Source organism: Camelus ferus, chromosome 32, assembly GCF_009834535.1.
Source record: "Camelus ferus isolate YT-003-E chromosome 32, BCGSAC_Cfer_1.0, whole genome shotgun sequence".
Lineage (NCBI taxonomy): Eukaryota > Metazoa > Chordata > Mammalia > Artiodactyla > Camelidae > Camelus > Camelus ferus.
Genome location: NC_045727.1, coordinates 8493171 through 8505667, shown reverse-complemented (window position 1 = coordinate 8505667; position 12497 = coordinate 8493171). Strand labels below are relative to the sequence as shown.

Genomic DNA, 12497 nt, shown 5'->3' with positions numbered 1-12497 from the left:
CTGGAATCCCTTCCTCATCCCACTCTAGCCCTTCCTCCTCTGATGTAATTCTGTTCATCTTTCCTGTCCCATATCAGCCTGCACAGCACTCTAATCTACAGATCAGCACTTTCACCACTGAGTGGTAATGATTCATTTCTGTGACTCTTTTCTCCCAAGAAACAATGGGCAATTTGGGGGCAGATACAGTTATCTATCTTATTTACTGGCAATATTCAACAAATATTTAAGTGCCTATTATGCAATATGCTTTATGTTCTGCTCTGCACTAGCAGGTGCTCAATAAATATCTGAGAAATAAATGCTATGCACCGAGTGTTTTACTATTCACAATAAAATACTGTTACTCTTCTTGTTTGTAACCACTAATATGAGCAGCCTCATATTGTTATTTGAATTTTCTTGTGTGTATATGTTCCTACTAGTGAGAAAATCAATGTCTGAAAGATTGTATTTCATTTCTTTATAGTCCATCACCACATACTCTAGACTAAAACCATAGTAGATACTCAACATGTGGGAAATCATATAAGTGCTAAATAATGTTTAGGAAGCCCAGCAGCTGCCCATTTATTTTAATTATACTTGAAGAATTGAATGAAGCAACTCTTTTTAAGAGAGATAATGTTAAGGTATAAAATCTACAGAACATCAGAAATATAATTTCCCCCTTTTATACTCTATCAACCTTTATTTTATTGGCAAATATATAAACCTAGCAGACATACTTCATCTGCCAAAAACTGCTTCAAATCAACATCATAGTGTTAAATATATATATATATACACACACACACACACATATACACTCAGATTTATAAAATGTTCTTAAAGCAAAGTTTTTGTAAACTATTTCTCTTTAGAAATAATTCCAAGCCCTCTACTGCTATCCAAAAATCACTGTTTCAAGAAGAAAAGAAATAGCTGCTGAAATATAAAAAAGAAATTAGGCTGTATGTATGTGTATGTGTGTGTATACATAACATTTCTGTGTCATGCCAAATGGCTCTAAATAATTAAGTACAAGAACAATTTGACTCTGAAGTTGGTAAACCTTACTCTCTAATCTCAAAGCCAGGAGCAGACTTGATGTAAGATTACAAGAGCCACAGGAGCAGCCACAGCCTCAGCCAGCACACCGTGTCTCAGATGGAACCATTGGGAGGTTTAGAAGGGAGCCACCACCAGCTCTGGCTCCTTCTGTGCCCCTCAAACAATAGAGGTATGACAGTTTTCTAGATGAAAAGGTCCAAGGATAGTGTTTCTCTACCACACCGTCAACTAAACTGCAAGTTAGTGTTATCATCTAACTACAGAGATGCTTAGACTGCATTTTATATAACTTCATACCAGAACACCCTCACCTGCATCACACGTTAAGACTTCACCAACCCTAACATACACCAAACAGGTATGCAAACAAGTCTCCTCCCTAGAAACTGCAGTGCTCCTAATTCCCAGACAAATAAAAGAAACCCATATAATTTAAGGCTGAAGAAGCCTTTTTCAACTGATCCCTTCTACCTTCATTACTTTGGGTTCCTACTGTGTCCTATAGTAGATGCTGTCACCTCTGGCCAACTAATTCCTATTATTTTCACCCTTTCCAAAATTTCTGTAAGGCTAAGCTCTTTTGTAGGACTAGCCTCACCTGAAACATCCATTTTAATGCAATTTCAAAGAACCACATAGCTCCTCTAATTTCAAACATTTTGTGTCTAATCATCCTCTAACAATAAACAAACAACAAACAAACAAACAAATATTTAAAATAAAAAAGTAAAGTTTTAATCCTTTCCTAGTCCTAAAAACATTAAAGTGATTACTCTTAGTGTGTACATGTTTCTCTAGACATTTACAATTAGATACATGCTCTCATTCACTTGTCAATAACATTTGTAGCATCTCTTCCTTTAAGGCATAAGCCCCTTAGATCTAAACGCTCATTTTTCTACTTCCTTTGGAAAAGTACACACTGTTGCAATTCAATAAAATGGGAATTTACTAACTATTCATTTCCTGCTCCTCTTATCACATTATTTACCCAGGGACCCTCATGTTGCAATGGTATATCATCATTTCTTCAACTAAGGCTGTACAAACACTATGCTCTAGTGAATAGATTTATAATTTTGAAATCCTTGAACCACCACATCTAAGGACATTGTTCATTTGCCCTTTGATAATCATCTCCAGTGGATCACAAGACCACAGGGCACTGAAAGCTAGTAATTTACAAATATAATGTTACTGTTATCACAATTATAATTCCAATTTTCTCCATGTTATTTTTACTCTACTTTTCCAAATGAGTATCTTCACTCTAAACACCAACTCTTGGCAAACCAAGAAGCTCCAGGCCAAAGGCAATTTTACAGCTGTGCTATAAACTACCATGGGGTGAATATGCTGACAATCCATTAGGAAAGCAGCACCAGTGGACTACTCTGAAGAGCCATTATGTTTTATAACTGTCAAATACCCACAGATTAAAGTCTCCCTAAGTAAGCATGGACAGGACAGAGCATAACAGCTTCAAAAGACCCATGTAATCTTCCATTGTGCAAAAAGCAATGACCTGCATTTTAGAGGGGGGAAAAATCCTCCCATCAAAATAAGCTGTGTTTAATTCTAAAAACTTAAGAAAGTTAAAGTTAAAGTTAAGGTATAGTACCATACATAATGCCGATTTGACAGCAATACGCCAGACATTTTAAGTGTTTCTACAAAGCTACAAAAGCAAGATTTTCACAAGTCCCATTTGTGGTGCAAATCACTGAGGCAACAATGAATCCCTAGGTGATATGCACTACACACGTTTCCTGGATTTTTAAAAAAGCTTTTCAACCCACTTTTGCTTCATTTAGATAGAGATAGGTGAGAAGATAAGGTGTATCATGAACACTATACAAATAATAACATAATAGTCACTAAATCTGCAGTATTAAAAAGTGCCAAATGAAGACACTACTGAAAAAGGATTGCAGGTTTCTGTTTTCCAAAATCCATTCACAGCTAAGGTACTTTTCTGTTAGTGAAGAAGATGAGACAACCTAAACTTAAAATATGAAATGTAACCTTCGAGAAGCTCATTGTAAGTACATACAGAATCCTACTAAATTACGAAGACTGACAAAGATCAATCTGAACTAGTGCATTATTTTTTAAAAGGAGGGGGCAAAAGGATAGCAGGGTGGGAGGAGAGAAGAGTCATGTCAAATTAGCAGATTCTATTAAAAGTAAAAAACCAAATTAATGGTATTTTATTATTCTGAGCATTTTGCCAAAAACAGATAATCATTAATAGGAAGCACATTACTTTCTCAAAAGAGAGGAAAGATAAGCATGATAGTATGAGCCTAAAACCATAAAACTTAGAAGGCCCACACACTTTCAGATACTGAAATTCAGACTCAGAAATCACAAGTGAAGAATATCAAAAGAAGTCAATAGGGCTCAAAGCTTTTAAAGACATGTATTAATATACTATAGTTGTATTATAGAAACATACCTGTTTGAGTAATATAACCAGCACCAGTTTGAAGGGTAGATTATTAGAAGAAAGAAGACCTCAATTAAGAGGTATGGTAGATTATATCTTTTTCCCAAATATGTGCTATCCTACCCTGACATCAAGCTTGGCCATGTGACTTCCATACCTCCCACTGATGAATACTACTTTCCTGGCCATTTGACTTTAAAAGCTTGGTGGTAAATGTCTTGGTTAATGAAATACACCACTTCTGAACAGAGGCTTCAACGGGCTATTACACATTTTGCCACTGCTCTTTGCTCTCTACCAGGAGCCCAACAAGTCTTTGGCAGGGGGTCCCCCACAGCATAATTCCTGCCTGGAGGGAAGTGGCTAGAGTAATGTTGTAGTAAATGACTCACAATGGACAGGCAGCACGACCAAGAAATACACCTCAACTGCCATAAGTAAGATCTTTCCGGTCTTTTGTTACTGCAGCATAACTGAGCCTAACCTGATTGATTAAAGAGGCCACTGCAATACTTCATGAAATACTTACAATGTCTTAAGTAGGCCAGTGTTGATCAAAATGAAGAGAATTGGACTGACTAGAGGGATTTCTGGAAGTTTGGAGGGAGGGGGAGAGGAGTCAATAATATATGATAAGAAACACAAACAAGGAAAAATAAATAACTCAGGAGACCAACATAATAAACAGGCTACCACATGGAAGTAGAATTAGATAAATTATATATGACCCCCAGTGAACAGAATTAAGATAAGGAAGCTGTGCTCACAGAATCAGAAGTAGTCAAGGAAAGGATGGATCACCACATTAAAAAGGATATTACAGAATGGGATTCCAGAATTAGCTGGGTAAACAGACTAACTGACTTTTACTGTTGTGCCCAACCCTGGAAATAGTAACATCAATACTTCTGTTAGCTAATATTAACAGGTGTTAGCCATTTACTGAGCCTTCACAATGAGAAAGGTACTAAGCTGAGAAAGACAATCCTTCACCATTTTAGAGGTAATGAACAGGGGCTCAGCAAACTTAAGTCATTTTTCCACATCATATAATTATATAATTGGCAGTCAAGACCCAAAATATCTCGTCTCTGCAAGTAGGGAAGAAACGGACGTCTAGAAATGTGTGCCCCCATAAAGATACATAAAATTAAAGCCAGATAATGTCAGCTTCTGTCTGACACCTTGAAAATACTGAGGTAGGCAGCAGAGAGGTGTTTTGGTTTACTTTTCCTTTAACGGTCAGATAACACTAGCCAGATGTATACAACATACTGTATGCAGATACTAAAAAAGTACTGCAGAAATGAGTAAATGAAATATTAATAAACCTCTGCAGTGACCCATCATTCTGCACACACTAGCAACCACCACCTTTTGTAAAGAAGATCAATTCATATGACTACTGCTGAGCTGCAAGTGAGAGTGTCTCAGAACAGTTAATGGAATACCTTTTTAACGAAACAAATTTGTATGCTCAAAAAAATTAAAAGCAGAAATAATAAATCAATTGTACAGGCTTTGTTCATATGCTAACGAAAGGGGAAAAATGGTTTAGGAAGCACTGACACCTTCAAGTGATATATTCCTTGATGATGTATTTCAATAACCTCAATTTTGGCTTTCATGCTAGAAATTCAAAACATCCAAACTGGGAAACCAAGTCAATCTTATCTAAATAGAAATGGAAAGACATAACAGAAGAGTGTCAAGGATAAGACGGTAAACTGTATTTCAATAAATTTAGGTTGTAAACAGGTAAGCTACAGTAAGTTGTCTAAACAATGAGAAGAACAAAGGGGCCAGCACATATGAGCCAAACCCAGTTTCTGTTGACAATGAATAAGTATCTTTATATTTTGCTCAAAACAACCATGTAAAATGCTTCCATGCCTCATGAATAGGGTAATTTTTGTTCATAGAACACAATTACTTAAAGTTTGATGAAGAGAGGACATTATTTTAAAGAACAAAAGAATTACTACAATTTTTCAAAAGAATCTCAACTCTCCCATTCTAATTGCAGGAAGGTTGCCGAATAGCTTAATTCTTCTTTTCTAAAGAAACACTGTTTTATTTGTTTCAAAATAAATTCTTATAGAATTCAAATCAAAATATATAAAACAATAAATGGGAAAAGGGAATTAATAACTACTGAATATTAACAATAGGTCAAGTATTACATGGCATGCATCATATACATCATCTAACAAAAACTCAAAATGCATAGTATCCTCTACTTCAAGGGCATCAACTACACCTCAGTGCGGTTAGGGTAACTGCCCAAGTAACAGACCCTGAAATCAAACTGAGGTCTAACCCAAAGTTCTTTAGAACTACCTCAAGCGTAATTGCATGAATACTGAATATGACACAGTTAAGTTTCTTGTGAAATAATAATTCAACTAGACCTAGAATACAGTTTCTATCACAAATTATGAATGCATGAGCACAAAATAATCTGCATTTCTTTTTTTCTCCTAGTTTCCCTGCTTTTCTAATTTTCTCCCCAAAAAGAAACATGATATCACTTAAAATACAAAATACAAAAAAAAAAAAAAATCAATCACAAATTCATCAATATTTTTTCTGAAAAGAAGAAATTATAATATAAAAACATTACAGTTAGTTACAATTTTTAAAGATATGTACTTTGTTCCATATACATTAAAAATTTATGTAAAAAGGACTGTGTTTAAAGGTTAAAGAGCTTTATTCTGGCATAGGATTATGGAAGTAGTAAATTATCCACATTTTCCTGAAGGGAATTTTGTGTAACCTTGTTTTGTTTTGTTTTGTTTTGTTTTGTTTTGTAAAGAGACAGAGAATTACCAAATATTTGAAATATTTAAGAGTACTCAACTCTTAAAACCAATGCTTCTAAATTATACTGCCTTGCCAACAGCCTCTAAGTTTGCTCCAAATCATAGAATTAGAAACAAAAATTCAGAATGAAAAAGAAATTTGGTGGGAAAAATCTTTTTGACTGACTTAAATTATGACAACTAATCAACTCTAACTTGAGAATCCTAAACGGTGATACTGTAGTGATGCTACCCTAAATAACAGCTTGGATAAGAACTTGGGGTTGGGTTATGGCTCAGCGGCCGAGTGCCTGCTTAGCAAGCGCGAGGTCCTGGGTTCAATTCCTAGTACTCCATTAAAATAGATAAATAAACCTAATTAACTGCCCCCACAAAAAAATAAATAAAATAATTTTAATAGATAAAAAAAATAACTTAATGGTACTACAATGTCCTTTCAAAGGTGTCCTTTTGATCACCCAAGAGGATTATACAAAAACTGAGGAAGAGAAGTAAAAAAAGTTTTTCCTATCGAAGTTCTTAAATAATCCATTGTTTCTCATCTATTTCTCCCCTTAAAGCACCATCCAGAACGTGGGACATATTGTCATCCCAGGAAGTGAAGAGGTGCTCAAACATGATGAGGACAGGTCAAAAAACCACAGGAGCCATCAGAAAGTGCTTTCCCCCAGCCAAAGCTAGAAGAACTTATGCATCAAAATAAATGACAGCAATAAATTATAATTCCTTGGGTAAAACGGGAGTCCCTTTTCCCCAAATTTATAAAGAAAGAGTAAGGGAAGTTAAACAAATACATACATACAGACACATGGGGGAAAATGAAAAGCTCTTTCTCACAAAAGAATGCCAACTAATAAAAATAGAAGGAATGGTGATATTTGAAAATTAAGATTGCAATAACTAATATAGACAAAGACTACCAACAGAGGATAAAACAAGTGATTCAAAATCTGACAACAAGGTGGATAATTACAAATGTCACCAGATCTGGCCGAAGATTAATTATTAATTACAAAGACAGAATTAACAAACAGAATTAACACTGAGAAGGACACCTATAATATTCCTACTAAAAAAGCAAAACTTGAATCCAATAATGATGGAACGATCTCAAATTGAGGGGCATTATGTAAAACATATGGCCTGAACTCATCCAAAATGTCAATGTCAAGAAAGAAAAAGGTTAAGGAACTCTTGTAGATTTAGAGACATGAGAACTAAATATAATGTATGATCACAGACTGATCTTGGGGGTGGGGTGGGGGAGTGGTTAAGCTAAAAAGAACATAACGACGACAGGTAACATCTGAGTTAAACTGCGGACTGGATAATGGCATTTTATCAGTGTTCCATTTCCTAATTCTCATAATTTTACTGGGCTTATATGAGAGGATGTGCTTGTCCTTAGGAAATACTTTGCAGTCATAAAAAGAGAAGAATCTCAAGTGTGCAAATTACTCTCAAGCAGTTCAGGGAATAAACTTAACCACATGCATGCATGCGCACACACATGACACAAGCTGGGGGGGAGAAGGTAGGATGGGTGAGAGAGTGAGGAATTACACAAATTATAAAGCAAACTGGACAAAAGAAAAACTGTTAGTGAATCTGTGTAAAGGGATATATGGAGTTCTCTGTGCTAGTCCTGAAAATTCTCTTAAGTTTGAAATTAAATCAATATAAAAAGAAATCAGATTTACATAATTTTATTTTTATAAAGTTGTATGTGAAAGTGTTTTGAGAATTACAGGAAACCCTCCGAGTATCTAGCATTATTCTTGTGTGTCTCAAAACCACTGTGATGCTGTTCCTTCTCTTACCTTTCTAACAGATTGTGGATTGCTTTGAAGAGCAGCGTCCGGCATTCATAGGAAAGGCCATTTTCCCAGAGTCCTTCTTCCACAACTGAAAACAAAACAAAACAAAAATGGACCAGTGAGCAGGAAATCCAAATAAAAATAAAAGAAGCTTTTAAAACATTTTTCTAAAGCAAAGTTAATGAGCTAATTTAAGTAGATTAATTCACACTGAAACAAAGAAAATACATTAAATTCTTGCCCAAAGATATAAATATTTATATACAGAAGTGAATGATGTGTTTTAATTTTAACGTCATTGAAATACAGGCATCCCCCTCTCATAAGGTCTTTCAAGCTGCTTCTTCAAAGTTTGAAATCACTCAAAATTCTCAAATTAATCTTTCTACCTAAAAGTGTCACCAGGAATAATTTTGTTAAAGTTCTATTTAAAGTAACAAAATGACACAAATTAATACAAAGGTTATCATAGGTATTTCAGAGAGAAAATCAAAAGGAAAAAACACCCCAAAAATGACATTACACAAATTTATTTAAATGTTTTAAAAACAGTATCTGAACGGGATTTTAAGGACATAATTTTAGGGAGATTGTGAGAAAATTAAATCTTAATATAACATCAAATTTATTTCCTGAACTTATAGTTCCACTGATGTTTGACATTTTGGGAAGTATCATATTTGCCTTTGAAATATGCTGTAACATTAAGCCACAAGTAACTCAAACACAAGAGAATCTAACAGATTAACAACGCCTTCTGCATTCCTAATGTTCTTTTCATATGTAAAAAGTATAAAACACCCTAGAGAAAATAGTTTATTTTCTTCGAAATTATATAGTTCATTTCAACATAGCAAAAAATCGAAAGGATGCAAACATTTGCAAAAGAAAATTTCCTCTCCCTTTTAGCTATTGTCTGGACAAAAGCATTCACAAGAGAAAATTATGACAAAGAATTTAGATACATGTTAAATCCACAACGCATTTTTAATGCATTTACCACACCAACTGACATCTCAAAATGCATCTCCAAACTCTCCAATTAGAATTCAAAAAAGTATAATAACATTCAAGAGCTTTATCAACAGGACTTTTCTAAAATGCTAAAACTGGATAAATATTTTTTTCTTAGGATGTCAGGTAGTTTTTTTTTTAATCTTCCTGTCTATGTGGCCAATCATGAATTAGCAAATTTTTCCAAATTAACCTCTGTCAGAGACATTTTATATTATTTATAGCTAGAGATACAGAAATAAAGCACAGGAAATGAACAAACATTCCTGCTAGCAATGGATTATCTCTATTCAAGACAAACATCCAAAATTTTTCTACAATCCTCTAAAGAAGGAGTCATGAATCTCTATTCACATACATTTATCTTTTGGGTAGAGCTTTTCTTGAGTGAGAAAGAAAGCTAACATTTCAGTAAAAGGAACATCTCATATTCATTTGCTTTTCTTTCCTAATGTAAGTTTAAAGTTCTTAAAACTGTATCAACCTTCGAAGTCCAACTCTTCTGAATTACTCTTCAACTCAGTCACCAGTTTCAATTTTTTCTACATAATAGTCTTTTGTGCCATAAAGAGTACTGGTGATGCAGCATTTGTGAAACAAGTGTCTTATTCTTTCCAAGATTTTCTTCCAAGTTGGTGACATGTATTTTCTGTACATTTTAAAAAAACTTTTATAATTAGCATCTTCAAACACACTTTAAAATAGAATAACAGGCAATAACAAGCCTCAAACAACTGTGATCAAAGATTAACCACTATAATAATCACTATCAATTTAAACCACAAACTTAAGGTTAAGGCATTAACATGCTAACTCTTTTAATTACTGTCTATATATAGTAATTAAACTTGTGGAAAGTAACAGTCAGATCATACTTTATTTCTTATTATTTTTCATACAAAATTCCAAGAGTGATATATGTTTCAATGAATGTCTAAATAAGTTAAATCCAGAATGGAATTTTTGGAATGTAATAATAGATATTTTGCCAACATTCACTGGCCAATACTTCTTGGCTGTATTATATCTCAAGCCCCGGGCCAGAAATTAGGAATGCTCTCAAAAAGCAAATAGAGACTTTGAAAACCACTGAGAGGGAAAATTACTTTGAATCATTTGCACAATAGCTATTGAAGACTAAATGTCTTTTATTTTAAAATAATAATAAGAGTAAAATAGCTTACAATCAAGATGAGTTTTCTATCCAGAAAACAATCTTTCTCATTTTCTGAGGCTTTATTCTATATACCAAGTTTCAATCAAGTGCTATATACAAATGGGGGGGGGGGCTGCTTTACATCACAACACTATGAGACAGAGCAGAGCATGTGATATTCACTTTAGCCACTCAGTATCTGACTTCTTCCAACTCTGGGAATTGCCTATTTCATAAGTTCTGGTTGGGGACAAAGATGGTCAATCATCCCTAACAGGAACTGAAAATACTGATTCTCCTGCAATAGGGACAAGGATATATAACCTAAACTCTACTGATGCTCCTGCAACACACTTTTGAGTCTGGATCTAGTGACACAAAAAGCAGTGAAATGGAGAGATCTTTCTGTCAGCACTAAAAACAGAGGCCGCAAGATCAAGTTTCCTGATGTTGAAGTAGCAAGAAGTACTGCAGGATCTAGTGCTCGGTGGTAACAGCACCAGTTTTCTCACCAAACCAGTTTTGAGGCACTGATCCTACAAGTGAACACTCGATATTCTCTTAATCAACTTCTTTTCAGTCTGCAACTGAGAACTCTGATCAATACAGGCAGTTTATTCTAATCTCCATTTTATAAACAAGAAAACTAAGGCTTAAAATTCTTAAACTTGCCCAAGGTCACATAACTAATACATTAAAAAATGTATTTATTAGCGTTAAATGTAGTCATACTCAACAGCTAACAACATCAAATGAATTTTATATCTACTTTTACAAATAGTACATATACAAATTATTCTATTAATTATACTCCTCAAGGGGAAGCAATTTATTTTCATAACTGCACTGACTATGACATTTCAGATATTCATAAACATGTTTTGAGTTGACTTGTTATTATGTGTGCACATACGTTTCAAATTTCACTGGAATTAGCTTCAATCTAAAATCACCTTGTATCTAGTAAAGAGGATTAGCAGCAGAGATGGGATTCAAAGCCACGTTTTCTAACTTTTAACACAACATGCTCTTTCCATTACATCACACTTCTCCCTAAGGTTTCTGTTGTTAACCCAATCCACCCCACTCCTTCTTTTATTCTTAGTATTGCCTAGAAAGGCAATCTTTGACACTTAAGCTAAACTTCCCCTTGGATCCACAATTTGCCCCTTAAATTAATGTTTTCTAAATAGCTGCATATAATCTTTTCAAAGTTTAAACAAAACTGAAATTGCTTCTGCAATCTATTTGTACAACTCCATAGTAAAGTCAAAAAAAATCATGTAACACCTTTTTAAGCTAATTTATCTGAGACACTCTTCCCAAGGTAAAATTTAAACCAACATTTCATTTGCTTGATATTGAGATTCTTCAGAAAGCACTGGAGAAGCAGGGGTATGAGAATCAGCCAGAAAGTAGTTAATCTAGGTTGTTTTCTATCAATGAAATAAGATGCATTTATTGTTTAATTATCTATCTCCCTTCCAAGGTGGACTGAGAAGTAAAGCAGCTGCTAAGAATTTTACAAGAAGGTCAGCAGGTGTTGGGCCCTATCTTTATGAAACCTATAATCTCCCAGGGTACACTGTCTTCATCTTAAAAAAAAGGCCTCTAATTCTTTTGATCTTTCAAGTTTCAACTTAAATGCTTATTAACTCCTTAAGAATATAAATTAGCAAGAAGGCTATCTCTATATTATTTGTAAGTCAACTTACATATAATGGAAGAATTTCTCTAAAACTTTATTAATAATCTGGGGGGTGGGGCATCAAGAGAATTAAAATGTATGTACAATACACTGGAAAAATCAACCAAAATAAAGAATACCTAAATTAAAACATTCTGTGGTCTATTATAGCCAGACTGAAACTGAAAAATAAAACTAAGTAGTACCACAGCTGCCTACTTAAAAACTATTCTGGCACTAAAGTTATCTCACTTAAATTGCAAAAGCTATAATCAAAATTTGTTTAAATTGCTGTTATTCAACCATTTTTAATATAGTAATACTCATAATCAAATATTTAAACTGCAAACGTACTATATAAATGTTTTTCTTTGGGGAGAGAGACACTGTTTTAGAAAGGAAATTTTAAATAGCAGTCATTACTACTTGGTGCCCAAGTAATTTTTCAAAATCCTCACAAACTGTAATACAACTTCTTTCAACTTTGAGAAGCACG

The 12497-nt window shown here is 34.1% G+C and overlaps 1 protein-coding gene across 1 annotated transcript in view; it reads right to left on the bottom strand.

Moving 5' to 3' along the window:
• MED13L (mediator complex subunit 13L) overlaps nucleotides 1-12497 on the bottom strand; it is a 254112-nt gene that overhangs the window by 117456 nt on the left and 124159 nt on the right. The window contains 1 exon segment of the mRNA XM_032471688.1: nucleotides 8148-8232. Coding sequence (XP_032327579.1) covers nucleotides 8148-8232 — 85 coding nt within the window.